The sequence below is a fragment of the Narcine bancroftii genome, chromosome 9 (genome assembly GCF_036971445.1).
Source record: "Narcine bancroftii isolate sNarBan1 chromosome 9, sNarBan1.hap1, whole genome shotgun sequence".
NCBI lineage: Eukaryota > Metazoa > Chordata > Chondrichthyes > Torpediniformes > Narcinidae > Narcine > Narcine bancroftii.
Window position 1 is genome coordinate 64,789,491 of NC_091477.1, and position 20,606 is coordinate 64,810,096.

At 41.4% G+C, this 20,606-nt stretch overlaps 1 protein-coding gene across 2 annotated transcripts in view; it reads left to right on the plus strand.

The window, feature by feature from the left end:
* The window catches only part of LOC138743714 (allantoinase, mitochondrial), a 183,458-nt gene that overhangs the window by 34,641 nt on the left and 128,211 nt on the right, over window positions 1–20,606 (plus strand). The window contains exons 1-2 of one of the 2 annotated variants that reach the window (XM_069899344.1): window positions 6,368–6,566; window positions 19,076–19,227. In XM_069899344.1, the coding sequence (XP_069755445.1) occupies window positions 6,417–6,566; window positions 19,076–19,227 (302 nt within the window). In that variant the 5' untranslated portion in view covers window positions 6,368–6,416. Of the gene's footprint in view, window positions 1–6,367; window positions 6,567–19,075; window positions 19,228–20,606 lie in introns of those variants that run through there. The other variant, XM_069899345.1, reaches the window with a different exon arrangement.

The window sequence follows — 20,606 nt, forward strand, 5'->3', positions numbered from 1 at the left end:
GGCAGTTTCCGTAAAACAGGACGTCAAGCGCTGAAGAGCTGGCTCTGAATGGGCAACTAAAGTGGCATCGTCTGCAAAGAGTAGTTCATGGACAAGTTGCTCTTGTGTCTTGGTCTGAGCTTGCAGGCACCTCAGATTGAAGAGACTGCCATCCGTGCTGTACCGGATGTAAACAGCGTCTTCATTGTTGAGGTCTTTCATGGCTTGGTTCAACATCATGCTGAATCCCCGTATAATCCCTTTATAAAACCAAATGTCTAAAAATTGATAGTCTTTTGAAAAAAATATAAGGGAATTTTGAGTCAAAGGCATCTTAGCTGATAAATACCCTCTTATACTAATTTCATCATTTATTTTTATTCCACATATTAATCAGATGTTGCTAAACACAATTGTGTTTCTTTTTTCTCCAACCATTAATGTTGCATCCCATTTATATATAAATTCTTCTGATGTTTTCATTCTCCAATTTTATTCATTTCTATTTAACCCATGCCGATTTTTCTTCCGTTTCACAAAAAGACGTTAGAAATTTCATTTGCACTGTTCGGTAATCATTTTTGAAACGAGGAAGTTGTAAGCCTCCTAATTCATATGTCCACGTTAACTTCTCTGTAGAGGTTCTTGACATTTTACCTTTTCAGAGCAATTTCCTTAAGTATTTATTCAATTCTTGAAAATAAATTTGAGATATTAAAATAGGTAATGTTTGGAAAAGATATTATTTTCTTGGGAATATATTTATCTTTCTACAATTAACTCTTATTAAAGTTATAGGTAAATTAATCAATTTTTTAAAATCAACTTTTTTAAGTAACAGTAAATAATTCCATTTATATGGATTATTCAAATTATTATCTGCACGAACCCCTAAATATTTAATACCATACTTCGGCCATTTAAACTGAGTATATCTTTGGCATTGAGTATAATCTCCTTCCGTTAATGAGATAATTTCACTTTTATCCCAATATATTTTGCATCCTTAAATGTTCCCATATTCTTCCAACTTAATATACAATTTTTGTTAATTAGTTTCAGGTTCAGTCAAATAGATCAAAATGTCATCTGCAAATAAACTAATTTTATGCTCCTCTTGACCAATTCTAAGAATCATTACAAATTGCTTCTACAAGTGGTTCAATTTCTAAAATAAACAAGGCTGGAGATAAGAGGCCTCCTCTCTATCTGACCTTGTGAACTGAAATGATGCAGATACTTGCCCATTTGTCACTACTTTAGCTTCAGGATTATTATGCAATGCCTTAATCCACTGCCTAAAGAAATCTCTTGGTGCCTGCCACATTGACCACCGCCAGTGGGCTGATAACGCCTCAAACCGTGCATCTTGGCGCCTCACAGTTTGGCGGGCAGCAGCCTCCTTTGAAGAAGACCGCAGAGCCCACCTCACTGACAAAAGGCAAAGGAGGAAAAACCCAACACCCAACCCCAACCAACCAATTTTCCCTTGCAACCGCTGCAATCGTGTCTGCCTGTCCCGCATCGGACTGGTCAGCCACAAACGAGCCTGCAGCTGACGTGGACATTTTACCCCCTCCATAAATCTTCGTCCGCGAAGCCAAGCCAAAGAATCCAATTTAAAAAGGTCGATCCAAATTTATCCAACACCTTAATCAAAAGGTCCCATTCCAGTCTATCAAATGCTTTTTCTGCATCTGGAGCCACTGCCACACTTAAATCTCCCCTTTTTTTGCTAGATGTAATCTAGCCACATTCTCAGCCAACTGTCACTTTTTCAAAAAAATCTTCAATTTAGTCATTCTATTGGCAACAATTTTATAATCTACATTTAATAACGAAATGGGTCTATTAGATGGAGGCTTTAAAGCAGCGAGTGGCTCTCAACCTTTTTCTTTCCATTCACATACCAATTTAAGTAATCCCTATGACATTAGTGCTCTATGATTAGTAAGGGATTGCTGAAGTAGGTGGGAAGGGAAGGTTGAGAATCACTGTTCTGGACCTAATTGTTACTGAAATATTTTGCCCGAGAAAAATTGTCATTGGCTCATTTCCTTTGGCGTTTGGAAACCGTGCACATATCGAGTCAACTAGGTACGATTAAAACACTGGTTTTCAAACATTTTCTTTCCACCCACATAACACCTTAAGAAATCCCTTACTAATCACAGAACACCAATGGCATAGGGAATGCATAAAGTGGAATGAGAGTGGAAAGATAAAGGTTGAGAACCACTGCTTTAAAGGAACTCTATCTTTTTTTGGTATCATTGTAATTATTGCCATTGAAAAAGTTTCTGGTTGAGAATGTGTATCCAAAGCCTGCTCTAATACTCCCATAAAAATAGGGATTAATAAATCTTTAAATTCTTCATGAAATTCTGGCAGAAACCCGTCCTCTACCAAAGATTTATTATTTTGTATTGAACTCAAAGCTTCCTTTACTTCTAACTGAATAAAGGGAGTATCTCAAGCTTCTCTGAATGATTGGTCCACATGTTCTGCCAACCACCCCTCAGTCTTCTGATATCTCGCCCGTGGCTAGAGATGAACAAATGTATCTGCTGAGCAACTTCCTATTTCTCCCCTAGATTTCAATAATCTCGTAGAGCAGTGGTTCTCAACCTTTTTCTTTCCACTCACATACCACTTTAAGTAATCCCTATGCCATCAGAGCTCTGTGATTAGTAAGGGATTGCTTAAGGTGGTATGTGGGTGGAAAGAAAAAGTTTGAAAACCACGATTTTAATTGTACTAATTGACTCATTATATGCAAGGTTTTAGAACTCCAAAGGAAATGGGCCAATGACAATTTTTCTCAAGCAAAGTTTTTCAGTAATAATTGGGTCCAGAGCAGTGATTCTCAACCTTCCCTTCCCACTCACATACCACCTTAAGCAATCCCTTACTAATCACAAAGCTCAGATGGCATAGAGAGTACTTAAAGAGGTATGTGAGTGGAAAGAAAAAGGTTGAGAACCACTGTACTAGAGTATAGTTGGTCAGGCATGGGATTACCAGGTCCTCCTCCTTGGCAACTTGAATATATTTCAAGATATCAGCATTTATTATCCTCATGTCTGCTGTTTCCACGACCTTAGCCAAGGTAAACACAGTTGATACAAATGAATTAATGCCTGACCCATCTCCTGTAGCATCATACATCAATGACTACATTGATCCTTGAGGGGACCTATTCTAAACAGTCAGTCCATTGTGAGCATCATGGGAAGAGCTTTTTAGCCATCACTGAGCCCAAAGCACAGATTGCAGAGGAGATAGAAAGAAATGTACAGGCCAGGGTGGACTAGGCAAGACAGAGGAGCTAGAGGACAGCTCACAAAACTAGCATTCAATGTGTACCAGGCAGTAAAAAATGCCTGGGATCTGAATTTGGCAACACAGACCTCTCCTCTACAGAAAAACATGGATATCAGCGAAGGGAGCATGGATGGGCAAACAGTGAGACAGCTAATGTGCAGACATGAAGGAGAGACAGATTTCAGATTTATTTTCAGAGTTACATGCATGAAATCACATACAACCCTCAGATTATTTTTTCCTGCAGACGAGGTAGAATTACCACTTATGCAAAAAAAACATTCACATGTAAACAAATAATGAAGTTTAAATAACTGTGCAATACAGACAGGGGAAAAAACAAACAATAATCTGCAAAGTCAGAGTCCTTGATTGAGTTTGTTGTTGAGGAGTCTGATGGTGGAGGGGGAGCAGCTGTTCCTGAACCTGGTGGTGCGAGTCTTGTGGCACCGATACCTCTTTCCTGACAGCAGCAGTGAGAACAGATGATTGCTGCTGCTCTCTGACGGCTGTATTTCCTGTAGATGTTCTCAATGGTGGGGAATGTTTTGCCTGTGATGTCCTGGGCTGCATCCACTACCTTTTGGAGGGCTTTACAGTCAGGGGTATTGGTATCCCCATACCAGACCATGATGCAGCTGGTTAGCACACATTCCAACACACATCAGAAGAAATTAGCCAATGTTTCTGGTGTTATACCAAACCTCCGCAAACTCCTGAGGAAGTAGGGGCACTGATGTGCTTTCTTCAGGATCCCATTGGTGTGTTGGGTCCAGGGAAGATCCTCCGAGATGGTGACTCCCAAGAACTTAAATTTGTCACTCTCTCCACCTCTGATCACTGGATTGTATACCTCTGGTTTTCCCTTCCTGTAGTCATCAATCAGCTCCTTAGTTTTGGTGGCATTGAGGGCGAGGTTGTTGTTGGTGCACCATTCAGTCAAGTTTTCAATCTCCCTCCTGTATGCTGACGCATCACCCCTTTTTATACAACCCACTACCGTGGTACTGTCAGCGAATTTGTAGATGGTGTTATTGTTGTACTGAGTTACAGTCATAGGTGTGGAGTGAATAGAGCAGGGGTCTAAGAACACAGCCCTGTGGTGCTCTGGTACTGACGGAGATTGTGAAGGAGATGCTTTTATCAATCCTCACTGATTGCGGTCTGGAGGTGAGGAAATCCACGATCCAATGACACAGTGGGGTGTTGAGTCCCAAGGTTTTGGAGTTTGCTGATCAGTTTTGAGGGGATGATGGTAAATGCTGAACTGTAGTCGATAAAGAGCATCCTGATGTCTGCATTTTTGCTGTGCAGGTGTTCCAATTCTTTGGGTAGAGCCAGTGAGATGGAACAGAGCACCCATCAGAGATTGGGTCCCCACATCTTTCCATTCTGACAGCCAACTGCATTTATGCAAAGCCTTTTTTATATTTAGTGTTCTGAAGCAAGTTATTTTCAACAAAGTATTCCAGCAGTGAACATATCACCCAAATCTTAAGCAATTACGTGTCAATAATGTGACTAGTGGGATGAACATGGGTAAGGACTTGGAGAGAGCAGTGAAGACAAAAATCTCACCACTCCTGCAGAAAGAAACATGGACTTTGCTGCAAAAATCCCACTGTTTAATAATAATTAGTGGAATGTGTCAATATATTCTCTCCTGGGAGAACCTGTACTTTGTGCTACATGATCGAGTGAGCTAGCTCGATGGGTAAGATGCAGCATGGATTATAATACGAAGTGTCTCTTTTGCAATATTTCACTCCACGTCTGTATAAGCTTACAGGCTTTTTGTTTAAGAGACTCTAATTTTCTAACTGCTAAACTAAATTATCTTCAAATCTTGGACACTAGCAAAAAATTTCAAGATTCAATTTATTATCTTGCAATAAAAAGTGTCATAATACACAAAATTGTTTTTGACAGATGAAAGGCAGATAGATTCGCCATTGACAGAAATTGCCTGAAATGCCTTACAGTCAGAGCAACAGAGAGTCCCCTCTGATTCACCAAGTGTCCATGGATTCACCTCCAGTGCTCCCAGTCTCCGTAGCCACACAGAGTCCAGTCCAAACCATCAGCAGCCTGAACTCCAGATCCGAACCTCCAGCACAATTAGCGCCCTTGCCACCGTCTCGCATCCCTGTTCCAATACCTGGCACCCCTTCAGCCAGTCTCGAACCAGTCTCCAGCAGTCTGCCGCCTTGTGTGAGTCCCTTGACCGCGGTCTCTAGCAGCCCACAGCCTGTGTGGGTTCCTCTCCTCGAGTCCACCACCTGAGTGTTCCTCTGCTGAAGAACCCCTCACTGGTCTGCTGCCGTATCCTCTACTTCTCCTTCTCAGACGGGGAGGTGGTCTCCCTGTTTTCTGGTGCCCTGCACCAGTCCTCCCCTTCCCCAGAGTCTGCACCCTATCATGGCTGATGCCAATCATAGAGACCGCCAGCTTGGGTGCAGATCCTGCGTTCGTGGGATTTAGAATAAAACCACCGTCGGCTCCTTTAACAGACTGTTTAAAACCTGTATAGAGCCAATGGCAGTCGGACTGGGTGGGTGGATCCTGCTGGAGCACTGTATCTCCACTCCCTGCTCTCGTCATGCCATTACAGCAGCACCGCCATTGTCCGACCATTCAATCGAATTCAGATTTTAATATTACACAATTAACCCTGTTCAGAAGGGATTAATTAATATGCAGCATTTCTGTTGTGAATATTTTATGTATCCATGGCCTGACTGTTCCAGTCCACTCACGCTTGGGCATATGACCTCGATCAATACGACATTTCTTTGTCCCTGCTGGAGTGCAGGTAGTCACAACTCTATGTTGATGTGTTCCAGTGCTTTGTTTGGTGTCTTAGTATGTTTTGTTCTGCTTTACTATTGGATTCTGAAAGATTCTAAAAATTAAATGTAAAAAATTTAAAATTAACTCCTAAATGAGCCTTGGTGATATTTTCCTGGGGTGTTTTGCCATGTTGTTGTACAAATATGTACATGATTAGAATTGATTTCACAACCACATGTGTTCATTTAGCTAATGATTGATTGACTTGGCCTGGTCACTTGACTAGTGGGTGCACAAGTGCCTGGAAGTATTTTTCTTCCAAAATGGAAGTGGGCTCGCCGGTGTCAGTGGTGAGAAGCAGGAGCGTTGTACTTGATTCAGGGATTGGCCCAGCTGATATTGTCATCGAAGGGAACAAGATTGTGGCCATTCACTCTGAAGGAACCGCAGCTCCTCAGCACTGGAATCAACAGGTGAGCCTTGCACCCGATTTGGAGTTTTGACATTAATCTTACGAAAATATAGACAGTTCCCGGGTTACGAATGAGATCCATTCTTAAGTCTGTCCTTAAGTTGAATTTGTACGTAAGTTAGAACTTACCGCCCTTGACATTAATTTTACGAAAATATAGACAGTTCCCTGGTTATGAATGAGATCCATTCTTAAGTCTGTCTTTAAGTTGAATTTGAAGGTAAGTTAGAACTTACTGCATGTTTTAAATCATTAAAAAGGCTTTGAGTCTTTCCTTGCACTAAAGTACAGGCTAACAGGCATATTACACTTATTTTGATTGTCAACGGCAAGGTGATCCAACTTAAAATAGTGGATGGTGTTCTTCCTCAAGCTGATAAACCGTTAAAGACACGCATAGTCCATTCGTAAGTACGAGTTGTCCCTGAATCGGATGTTCGTAACCCGGGGACTACCTGTAACACATTCTCACTGGGCTCACATCTCTGCTTGATATCCCCATCTCTTTCAGCTACTGGTTTGCTGCTAAAGACCCAGCTGGTTCACTGTTATCCCTTTGGGAGTCCAAGTCTCCCTGCTCTGACTCACGTTAGTCTCTAGTCCCATACTAGAGCACTGATTATAACTTTTGGTGTGAATGAGAGTGACAGAGTTGGTTGCTTTAAAGCGGTGAGTGGTGGAAGCGGAATGGCCATTATGTGAGTGGGCCAGAGTTAGAGTGGAGAGTTGAGGCTTTGGTGAGAAGAGGTGGTGCCGGAGTTGAAGGACAACCCTATCCAGGAACAAAAAGGATTTGGCAGGAAGGCACAGGTCAGGGCAGGTTTTACTTACTTGATTTTTTTCTCTCCCGTTCATAATCAGTGGGAATGGCAGCCAAGATGGGAGAATGGCAGAATGTGGAGGGTCGGCGAGCCCAGCACTATCCATGATCCATCTTCAAGAAGTGCAGCCAGCTGCAGCTGGGAACAAACTCCGTTAGGGAATCTGAGCTGAAATTGGATGAACTCCAGATCACTGAGGAGGGAGAGGGAGTGATAGATAGGAGTTACAGGGACACTATCACACCTTGGAGGTAGGAGGAGGGTGACAGTCAAGATAGGGACATTTCCCTCAGTAACAAATTTATCATTTTGGATATCATCAGGGACAAGCCACAGTAATCAGACCTCTGGCATGGAGTCTGGTCTAGAAGGGAAGGGATGAGACGTGGCAGCTCTAGTGATAGGGGATTCCATAGTTAGGGGGAAGATAAGAGAATCCCAAATGGTACGTTACCTCCCTAGTGCCAGGGTCTGAGTAATCTCACATTGAGTTCACACCAAACTCAGGAGGGGGTGAGTAGCCCGATGTTGTGGTCCATGTAGGAACCAATGGTGTGGATAGGAAGGGTGATGAGGTCCTGCATAAAGAGTTCAGAGAGTTAGGTGTTAAGCTGAAGGACAGGACTTCCAGGATTATGATCTCAGGATTGCTACCCGAGTCATGTGGTACTGAGGTTAGAAATAACAATGCAGTTCAACACGTGGCTATAGACATGGTGCAAGAGGAAGGGCTTCAGGTTTCTGGATTATAATCCTCTCTATCAGGGTAGCTAGGACCTGTTCCTATGGGACAGCTTGCATCTGTAAAGGAGGGGGAAAGATTGCTAGTGCTGCTCCGGGGGAGGGCGGGGGGGGGGGGGGGGGTGTTTAAACTAGATTTGCAGGGTGATGGAAACTAGACTACCAGAGCAGATAGAGGAATGGAAGAGGGAAAAGATGATGTGGAGACTGCATGTAAAGTTAGAAATCCAAGGGTTTTCCAACAATAATATTCTTGATTTATTTTTTAACTTGCGGTTTTATTTTAATTGTAGATTAACGTCATGTATTGGATTTAAATTCAGTTCCCATGGTGGGGATTAAGAGTGATTGGGAACGAGATTTGAATATGACATTTTCAGATGAAGATTGGTTCTCTACTCTCAGCTTGATTAATGATTCATCATTTTGTGCAAGACATTGCTTATTACAGTTTAAGGTGGTGCACAGAACTCCTATGTCCAAACGTAAATTATCTCATTTTTATGCAGATATTGATCCACAAAGTGAGAAATGTTAAATTTTTGAAGCTTCTCTGATTCGTATATTTTGGGAATGCCCAAATTTAGAGAGATTCTGGAACTTTATCAACAATTCTTATGATCAATTTGGAACCTTGCCTGCTAATTGCTTTGTTTTTTTTTACTCGTGATTCAGATAAATATATCGGTGTCTCAGGAAAAAGTTTTAGCTTTCACCACACTGATAGCCAAACAGGTGATTTTATTGAAATAGAAATATGATTCACCCCCTACTCATACACAGTGTTTATATGATGGAATGTCCTATTTAAGTTTGGTTACATTTAAGGAAAGACTGGAGGGGTATGGACCGTGTGCTGGTCAGTGGGACTAGGAGGGTGGGGATTTGTTACGGCATGGACTAGTAGGGCTGAACTGGCCTGTTCTGTGCTGTAAGTGGTTATATGGTTATATATGGTTATATTAAAGGTAGAATGTTTCAATTTATGAAATTGTGGAACCCATTCTTTGAATTTTTTTAGAATTGAAAGAATTAACAATTATTGTATGTTCCAGTGGTTCATTGCCTGCTCTCTGGGGGTTGCCAGTGATTCCACATTAATGATTTAAAAAAAATGAATTTATAAGGTAACATTGATTGGAGGGAGAGGTCAGATTGGATTTAGTTTCAGTTTTTAGTTTTTTTTCTTTTTTTTTCCTTAATTTTTTACCAGTTATTTCAACAAACGGGTTTAGCTTGGTTGCATAGATAATTTCAAAAAATGTTTGTTTTTGATAAACAATTATAAGCAATTATTGATGTAATTTTATCTTTTTTTTCCAATGGCTTTTTTTGGTGTACATGCTTATCTGTATACAAATGAATTATTATGTAATTGTCAATTTTGTATTTATGCTTAGATGCTAGACAATAAAAATATTTTAAAAAGAAAGAGATCAACAGATTGTACATGGTGGGCATGTTCTCAGGTGTATCTATTTCAATGCAAGGAGTATTGTCGGAAAGGTAGATGAGTTTAGAGCGTAGAATTATAATATTGTGGCCATTAGTGAAACTTGGTTCCAGGAGGGGCAGGACTGGCAGCTCAATGATCTGGACTTCCATAGCTTCAGAATGGCATGGGCGGGGGGGAGTGGAATGAAAGGGAGAGCATTGCTCACAAGGGAAAATATCACAGCTGTGCACAGGCAGGAGAGCCCAGGGTTTATGGGTGGAGCTGAGGAATGGGAAAGGTATTGTGTTATAGACTTCCCAATATTCAATGAGAATTGGAGGAGAAAATCTGTAGAGAGACACAGGAAAGCAAAAGATTGTAATAGTAAGAGATTTAACTTTCCACATACTGACTGGGATTCCCGTACTATAAAAGGGCTGGATGGCTTGGAGCTTGTCAAATGTGTTCAGGAAAGTTTTCTAAATCAATATATAGAAGTATCAACTAGAGAGAGTGCAATACTGGTTCTCCTATTAGGGAACAAGACAGGACAGGTGATGAAAGTATATGTAGGGAAACTTGTTGGGTCCGATGATCTAATGCAATTTTCAAGTTAATTATGGAGAAGGATAGCTCTGGGCCTTGATTTGAGATTCTAAATTGGAGAAAGGCCAATTTTGAGGTAATGAGAAAGGATGCATGGATTGGGAAGGATGAGCGAGGTAAGTGGAGGACCTTCAAAGGTGAAACTTTGAGAGTAGAGTTTGTATGTTCCTGTCAAGATTAAAGGCAAAGTTCACAGTCAGAGGGATAATTGGTTTTCATGGGATATTGGGAATCTGGTTTGGAAGAAGAGAGAGAGGTGTGTAGCAGATATGGGCAACAAGAAGCAAACAAGGTACTTGAGGAACATAAAAATGCAATAAAAATTTTAAGGAAATCAGGAGGGCTAAAAGAAGACATGAGGTTGCTTTGGGAAACAATGTTAAGGAAAATCCTAAGGGTTTCTACAAGTGTATTAAGAGCAAAAGGATAGTAAGGTACATAATTGGTCCCCTTCAAGATCAGAGTGGTCAGCTTTGTATGGAGCCTGAAGAGATGGAAAGATCTTAAATGGGTTTCTTGTATCAATATTTACTCAGGAAACTGGCAGAGTCTAGAGAAGTAAGGATAACAAGCAGTGACATCATGTAACCAGTACAGAGGAAAGAGGAGGAGGTGCTTGTTGACTTAGAGCGGATATATCCCCAGGGCCTGTCAAGATATTCCCTCGGACTTTGAGGGAGGCGAGTGTGGAAATTGCAGGGACCAGGGTGGAAATATTTAAAATGTCCTTAGCCACGGGTGAGCTGCCATAGGATAGGAGGGTAGCTTACGATATTCCGTTGTTTAAAAAGGCTCCAAAAGTTACCCAGGAAATTATTAGGTGGGTGAACCTGACATCAGTAGTAGGTAAATTATTGGAAGCTGTATTTGAATAGCCATACGAATTTGAGATAGACAACATGGTTTTGTGCATAGTAGGTCATGTCCACCAGAGCTTTTCGAGCAGTTTACCAGGAAAGTGAATGAAGGAAACGCTGTGGAAGTTGTCTACGAGGACTTTAGTAAGACCCTTGACAAGTCCCACATGGGAGGTTAGTCAGGAAGGTTCACATTCTCAATATTCATAGTGAGATAGTAAACTGGATTCGACAATAGCTGGGCAGGAGAAGCCAGAGAGTAGTGGTGGATAATTGCTTCTCAAACTGGAGGCCTGTGACTAGTGGTGTGTCTCAAGGATGGGTGCCAGGACCTTTGTTGTTTGTTGTCTATATCAATGATCTGGGTGATAATGTGATAAATTGGATCAGCAAGTTTGCTGATGACACTAAGATTGTGGGTGTTGTGGACAGTGAGAAAGACTTTCAAAGCTTGCAGAGGAATCTGAACCAGCTGATGGAAAATAGCAGATGGAATTTTTTTCAGACAAGTGTGAGGTGTTGCATTTGGGAAGGACAAACCAAGGTAGGACATACATGGTAAATGGTCAGGCACTGAGGAGTGTGGTGGAACAGAGGGATCTGGGAATACAGATACATAATTCCCTGAAAGTGGTGTCACAGCTGTGAAAAGTGCTTTTGGAATAATGGCCTTCATAAATCAAAGTACTGAGTATAGGAATTGTGATATTATGATAAAGTTGTACAAGACAATGGTGAGGCCAAATTTGGAGTATTGTGTGTAGTTTTGGTCACCTAACTGCAGGAAAGATATCAATGATATAGAAAGAGTACATAGAATATTTACTAGGATGTTGCCCGGATTTCAGGAACCGAGTCACAGGGTAGACTTTAAGCAGGAGAGGACTTCATTTCCTGGAGCGTAGAAGAATGAGGGGAGATTTGATAGAGGTATTAAAATCATGAGGGGGATGGACAGAGTAAATGTAACTAGGCTATTTCCAATTAGATTTGGTGAGATACAAATCAGAGGACATGGATTAACAGTGAAAGGGGAAAAGTTTTTTAAATACATACAAACATTTCCCTCTTAAATATACACAGTGGCATTTTCTCTGTTTTTCCCCCCTACCTTCCCTCCTTCCTTCCCACCCCCCTCCAAACCCATTAAACATTCAACATATACAATACAATTAACCCATTAAACAATGTCATAACACAATGAAAATAAACAAGAAAATTGTGTCATCTACTTTGACATACTGGATCAGTTAATTTCATCTTCTTCTCATTCTATCATTTTATGGGGTGGAGGTCCGCAGTAGGCCCTCTCTGTTGTGTTTCATGTATGGTTCCCAAATTTGTTCAAATAATGTGACTTTATTTTTTAAATTATATGTTATTTTTTCCAATGGAATACATTTATTCATTTCTATGTTCCATTGCTGTACTCTCACGCTCTCTTCTGATTTCCAAGTTGACATTATACATTTTTTTGCTACAGCTAAGGCTATCATAATAAATCTTTTTTGCGCTTCATTCAGTTTGAGGCCTAATTCTTTACTTCTTCTATTACTTAGAAGAAAGATCTCTGGATTTTTTGGTATATTGCTTTTTGTGATGTTATTTAATACCTGGTTTAGATCTTCCTAAAACTTTTCCACTTTCTCACATGCCCAAATTGCATGTATTGTTGTTCCAATTTCCTTCTTACAGCAAAAACATGTCTGATAATGTTGGATCCCATTTTTTAAAAACTTTTGGGGCATGATATATAGCCTGTGTAACCAATTATATTGTATCATGCGTAACCTTGTGTTTATTATATTCTTCATAGTTCCAGAGCATAACTTTTCCCATATTTCATTTTTTATCTTTATGTTTAAAACTTTTTCCCACTTTTGTTTGGGTTTATAGCTTATTTCATCATTTTCCTTCTCTTGCAACTTGATGTATATGTTCATTATAAATCTTTTTATTATCATTGTTTCTGTAATCACATATTCAAAGCTGCTTCCTTCTGGTAATCTCAGTCTGCTTCTGAAAGGGGAAAAGATTAGGGGGAACTTGTTCACACAGAGAGTGGTGGGAGTGTGGAACAAGCTGCCAGCTGGTAGTGAATGTGGGCTAAGTTTTAACATTTAAGAAGAATGTGGACAGTTACATGGATGGGAGAGGTATAGAAGGCTACGAACTGGGTGCATGTCAGTGGGACTAGGAAGAATAATAATTTGGCACAGACTAGAAAGGCCAAAGGGCCTGTTTTCTGAGCTGTAATATTCTATTGTTCTATGGTTCTAACTGGCTACCCCTTGATGAAAATCCCATTGGTCAACTTTGCAAACTCTCCATGTCCAGGACCATGCCCCAGCACTTGCACTAGTGTGAAAACTGATGGAAAGGAGCAGAAAACTGGTCTGTGAATAGATGCCACTGAGAAGATAATCCCGATCTGTCATTTTAAAAAGTGACATGCAGTGCAGTAACAGGTCTTTTAAGCCCACGAGACCGTCTCACCTAATTATACCCAATTGACCTAAATCCTACATTTTGTGAACGGAGGAAGGAAACCGGAGCCCCCCCTCCCCCCCCCCCCCCCCCCCCCCAGGGAAAGCACACACAGACACTGCCAGAACGCACAAACTCCTCACAGACAGATGGGATTTGAAACCTGGTCGCTGGCATTTTAAGTAATTGCACTAACTCCTACGTTAACCATGCTGCTTTTTTTTTTATTTGTGTCCATTGGTTTGTCTGGATTAAGTCCAGCTGATGTCGCTACTGTTCATGCCCTTTGGACTGCATCCTGTGACTTGAATATCAATGTGGATAAGACATTCCACCACTCTCTCTTACACACCAATGGCTCTGTCATGGATAAAGTGAGGAGCACAAAGTTCAGAATCAGGATTTATTGTCATTAACAAGTTATGAAATTCGGTGTTTTGTGGCAACATTGTAGTGCAAACATACATATTATAACCATCTTATGACATTACTATAAAAATAAAATAAAATAATAAAAATAATAGTTCATGAAAAGTAAGGCAGTGTCTTTGGTTCATTAATTATTCAGGAATCTGATGGCAATGGGGAGAAGCTGTCCTTGAGCTGCTGAGTGCTTGTCTTTAGGCTCCTGTACCTTTTTCCTGAAGGTAGCAGAGTGAAGAGGGCAGGGCCTGGGTGGAGAGCTTTTTGAGGATAGAGGCTGCATTGTTAAGACACTGCCTCATGTAGATCTACTCGATGGAGTGAGGTCTGATGCCTGTGATGTCGCAGGCCAAGTTAACAACCCTCTGGAGTTTATTCTTGTCCTGAGAGTTGGCACCTCCATACAAGGCAATGATGCAACCAGCCAGAATGTTCCCCACAGTACATCTGTAGAAGTTTACAAGAGTCTTCAGTGACATACCAAACCACCCAGACACCTCACAAAATATGGTTGCTGACGAGCCTTCTTTGTGACTGCATCAAAATGGAGACTCCAGGACAGATCCTCAGAGGTGTTGACACCCAGGAATTTGAAGTTCTTGACCTTTTCCATTACTGAGCCCTTAATGAGGACTGGGTCATGTTCCCCTGATTTGGTTTTGCTTACGTTGAGTGCAAGTGTGGTCATTACACCATTCAACGAGCTGATCTATCTCCCTCCTGTATGCTTCCTCATTGCCATTTGTGATTCTGCCAACAACTGTGGTGTCATCAGCGAACTTGTAGATGGCATTGGAATTGTACCTGGCTATACAGTCATGGGTGCATAATGAGTAGATCAGTGAGCTAAGCACCATCCTTGGGGTTCACCTATGTTGATGATGTTTGCTTCTAGTTCCTTGTTGTGCATATAACGGATGACCCATGCTGGACCCACAACACCTCTTCATTAGTCATGAAGGTGCAGCAGCCTTCCGAAGGAAAGTATGGGCCTCCATCTTGTCAATATTTTAAAGGAAGACAATTGAGAGTGTCCTGCCTGGTTGCATCATTATGTGATATGGTAGCTGCAAATCATTGGACCAGATGTTAATACAGAAGATCATCAAAATGGCCAAGAAGATCAAGAGGGTCTTCCTTTAGTTGACCTACAATCCTGTAGTTGACCTCAGTGTCTATGTTCACTGTGCGAGAGAGTATGCTACCCAGGTAGGTGAAGTTGTTGACTGCCTGGAGGTTCTGGCCCTTCACCGTGATGCGTGGCTCCTGGTATGGCTTTTCTGGTGCAGGCTGATACATAACTTTGGTATTTTTGGTCCTGATAGTGAGACCGAAGTTGTCTCAGGCTTGTGAGATGCAGTTCATTTCACGCTGCATCTTCTACTCTGTGCTGGCGTTGAGTGCACAGTCATCAGCAAACAAGAAGTCTCTGATGACAGTCTCTTGCCCCTTTGTAACTGCCTGCAGGTGTCTGAGGTTGAAAACATGCCATCAGTCCTGTACCTGATGTGGATTTCTTCTTCATAGTTACAGAAGGCATCTGTCAGCATGGCAGGGAATACCATACCATACTGAAAAGAGTTGGGGAGAGAATGCATCCATTTGTCACTGCCTCCGACTCGTCGCCGTCATCCAGAACATTCACCATTATACCATGGAACTGCTGGACAATTGTGATGAACTTGCTGGGGCAGCCAAACTTCTCCATGATCTTCTATTGATATAGGGTTCAAAGGTTTACCGAGGACCCTTTCCATCCACCACAGTATCTTTGACCCACTACCATCAGGAAGGATGTACAGGAGCATGAAAATCAGGACTGCCAGCCTGGGAAATACAATTTCTTCCTGCAGGCTGTGAGAGTGATGAGCAGTGTCCTATAACTAAGTAAATCATCCTAAAATATTTATAAATATTCATTTAAAATTATATATTTATGTATATATATGATTATCATGTACTGAGTATTGTGTGTATGTGTGGTCTGGAGATAAGCTGTTTTGTCTAGTTGTTTGTGGGATAATAGAAAACTTGAACTTGATCATGAGAGGTGGACAATAAATAACATCTTACCATGATACTCATATCCAAATCAAGGAAAAATCTCTGGAGCCATAAAGAGCACGGGGTTTGGAGATTTTGAATGTTGAATAGAATTCAAGAAGCCTTTCTTCGGCATTCCCTCATGGAGTTGGATTTCCCACATCACTTTGAGATGAGGAAATACCAGGCCTCTTGTTATAATTGCACCGACAGCTTTCCAGTAATTTTCTGCAGAATTGGCCAGAATGAGTCCTGTGCTACAGTGTACCAGGATGCTCTTGGTTTAGGAGGGGAAAATGAGTGATTGGGGTCTGGGGATCTTGTTGGAAATTCCAGGGGGATCAAGAGAAAGAACTGAAGATCAGATGCTGGAGAACTGAGGCAGGGAATGGACAAAGAAAAGGGAAGAGATGGGAGAACTGGGGCAGGGAATGAGCAGGAGAGGGAAAGGGATGGGAGAGTGAGGAGCACAGCAGATCACCATGACTTGCTGCATGCTTCACATCCCAGTAAATGTAGAGCTACATGGGGTGGCATGGCTGGTGTAGCAGTTAGTGCAACACTGTTGCAGCGCCAGCGATTGGGACCAGGGTTAGAATTCAGCACTGACTGTAGGGAGTTTGTATGTTCTCCTGTGTCTGTGTGGATTTTCCCCAGGGGGCTCCAGGTTCCTCCCACCCTTCCAAAAAAGTGTATTGGGGGTTGTAGGTCAATTAGGTGTAATTGGGCAGCATGAGCCTGTGGTCCGAAATGGCCTGTTACTGTGGTGTAAGTCCAAATTATAAAAAAAATTTGAAAACTTAAATTTATATTGAAAATTTTAAAAAAGTAAAGGAGCAGGAAGACAAAGAGTTTCACACATGGCCATCGGTCAAAAACCATTCAAGGGCTTTTTAGCAATGTTTCCACTACTAGGTCCAGCATTGCCCCCCTCCCCACCCCCACACAATTCTATTTCTATTGCACAATCCCTTCAATCCATTCCCCATAAACAAAATATTTTAAGATTTCCACATGGTTGTTTGGGAGTTGGCGAGTTCCTATTTGCCAGAGTAATTTTCAATTGACTGAATTACTTACTCATCTCTCAATCGTCTTATTTCAATATAATTTCAAGAACTGAAACATTCTTCTGATATAATTTTAATACAATAAGCTTCCCAAAACACTCCACTATCATTTCAGACTGAGGCAAATAAGGAGATGGCGAGATTCAGAGTGGCTCTTTGGTCCAGCAGGTGGTGAATGCTGGAATAGCAGGAGTTCAGGGAGAGAATCCCAGATCCCCAGTGCATGGTGGTGACATGAGCATTAAAATAAAAGTCCATGTTAGTTATTTTGCTCTCCTCAAGCATCCAGTCATTGGCCAGTTTGAACAAACCTTGCAACATCTGCACAAGAAGAAAGTTGGAGTGGGCATTTGAATCAAGTCATTTTAAAATAAAACTCTTGGAACTTGTGGGAAAAGGGGAAGTTAATGGTGAAGGAATGAGAAAAAGATGAGATATGTGATGTCCCCTGCTGGAAACCCTCAAGAGCTTCCTGCAAGTTTTGTTTATGGCTCATGCCTTGTCTCAGGGTATCCATTAAATAAAACAGCACGGGTATCATTCCACCCAAACTCAGTGCTAACTCCATCCACAATACCCATTCCAGGAGGACCAATGGACAGTGATTCAGAGCAAAAGCATAAGAAGGCCTGACGTTACTGAAATCTGAAGTTATTCACTTTTGTTCCATGTTTAATCAGTATGCCCGGTATCTGCCACTTGTTCAGCAGCACATCAGACAAGGGATTAGCTCACAGATACTATGCATGACTGTGGCTACAAAAGGTAAAGGTAAAAAGGTTCCATTATTGTCATGTAATACTACATTTACAATGTACATACATGGAATTCTTTAACTTTGTCTACCATAAGGAAGGCAGAGAGTTGCCACTTTGTCCAACGGCCCTCACAGAAATGAGGTCCCAGCGAGGAACGAACTTGTGACCCCTGGTTTACAAGACCAGTGCTCTAATCTTTCTTATTGTCCATGCTGAAGGAGCTTTATAAATGCAAACATCTCTTCATCTAATTAATCAAATGCAGAATACTTAAGCATGAGAAAAGGGTAAACACTTCCACGAGTTTCTTCAAGGACCATAATGGACATTGCTCATTAAACAAAGTGAAGTAACCAAGACTTCTTCTGCAAGATATCCCATTTGCAAAACATCCAACTCTTGGATAAGAACAAATGGTGCTTTGGAACACCATGACCTCCAAGAAACACACCATCCTGATTTGGAAGAACATCCATCATACCTGCTGAGTCAACTTCTTGGGATAATCATCAGCAACTCAAGGTTACCACCACTAGCTTCAGGAGCTGTCTCAGCAATGCCAGGTGAAGGAAGGAGCTCACCGCCGTGTTCTCAAGGAGGATCACCTCCATTGTCAGGCAACTGTTGAATGAAAAAAAATAATCAGCACTCTCTGAAGAATGTGGCCTGTCAACATTGGAAAAGATAACCTTTAACAGAATCTCTAAAGCTACAGAAGATGCACAACCTATGTCTATCTTATCCTGAGAATGAGAGTTGATTCCAGCAACAGTTTACATTGTTTATCGTATTTTGGAGAGGAATTTGCTCCACGGAAAGTTTCTTTTTCTCAACTAGCCTTCAGCTCATGTGAAGAATGACCTAGTTCTAGATCCCAATTCAGAATCACAGTCTGATACATGCATCGTGACCTCTCTGTGTCCTGCCATCCTAGTGGTTCCCTGAATGAGAGGTAGTATCTGTTCCTGTAAAACTATGGGAATCTAAAATTTAATTTTTAATTTAGAAATACAGCAGGTTAACAGGCCCTTCTGGCTCACAAGCCAGTGCCACCCAATTACACCCATTAACCTCCAATCCCCACAAATTTTTGAAGGGTGGAAGGATGTAAGGAAAGAGTGCACAGTTCTCTCCTCACGAGCTTAACCTCAAATTGTTTCCTGGGGGTTCACCAAATACAGCTCTTCCAAGAAGCATTTTAGGATTGACCCAGTGCATCTGAATCTTGTTTGCTTGGTCTACTATCTGTTGGTTGCTGTCTTCATGTAGATCCTCGATGTTGGAGATCTTGTGGTGATGCCTGGTGTGGTGGACACTCACGTACATGTTAACGAGCCCGGGCGCACTGACTGGGAAGGTTATTGGACAGCGACGAGGGCCGCAGCAGCTGGAGGAATAACAACACTCATCGACATGCCTCTGTAAGAAGCCAAAGCACTCCTCATGATACAAAATACCAATCTCCCATGTGTCAGTGCATCTAACACCCTACAGTTTACTATTGTGTTGAACCTGTGCTCAAACCAAAGTGTCTTTTGTTATGAGCCCAAAGGATCCCAAAACCCAGCAGCAATAGACATTCACCAAGACAAGTAGTTTTTAAAAACAAAAGTTATTTTTAATCAACTTTAAACATGAAAATAGAATGAAACTTTAACTTATCTCTATTCTTAACTAACCCAAATTAATCCCCTTCTAATTCCAAGCACACGTGTATGTAATGTGTGTGTAAATTTAAGAAAAGTTCTTTGGTTCACAGATCAATCTCACTTCTCCTTCTTCCAAGTTTTCTGGATGCAGGCAATTCTTATACTGTGCACAGAATTTAACATGTATAAAGTTCACCAGGCTTTGGTCCTCGAAAGGTAAATGTTTACTGCTCAGGAAGGTTCTTGTAGGGTTTGCAGAGAGAGAGCTTTGTTATTCCAGGATTTCCACAACTGAGGTACCACCATTAGTCACCTCAAGGTCTCACTGATATAACTTACCCCATCAGGGTTTTCCAGATGGTAACCTCTTTCTTCAGGCTACCACCAGAGAGTTCCCTTCTGTTCCTCTTATTCCAAGAAACCATCAGACAGATAGCACTTCCAACCATCCACTGCTTTGGAACTTGCTGTTTCCAACCAGCTCTTCCTGGCTTGGTTTAGCCGTGACTGTTCAGTCTCTTTTCAGTGTCACCCACACTAACGGAGAGGGCTTGTTATCCTCTCTCTCTCTCACTTGCAAAACCCACACCTTCTTCAGCTTCTTCTCCTTGGTCAAGATGTAGTCTTAGATAAACAAAACCCAGGAGTGACCTTTCTGTGCACTCTGTCAAAACTCTTGAAAAGAACTTCCAACAGCCAGTGTGTCTCCAGTCCATTCATTTTATGACATCAGTTCAATTAACACCTACTTGTTAAATGTGCTTTCTGCAATGTTATTGAATATGAATTCTTCAGTCTTTCAAATAAGATCTGTTTTAAAATGTAAGTATGTAACCCACTAATCTTACCAAAATCCCAAATATTTATAATCCATTACTCTTTGCCTTCTGTCTGAATCCACGCATTAGACTAGAAACTTAAAATCCATTGAATGATAGACTATTAACTGAGCTGTGTTAGGTTGCCCGCATTCTTCACACGATGAACTCCTTGAAGCCATGTAGTTTGCTGTCATGTTGAAGTGCTGTCTCACCCACTGGTCTTCGATATTGTTCAAATATACATGGTGTGGCTGTGTTGACATCATCCAAAATTATTTGAAGTTACATAGTGTGTAACAACAGTGGATAAATGCTTGTAGAAATGCTGCA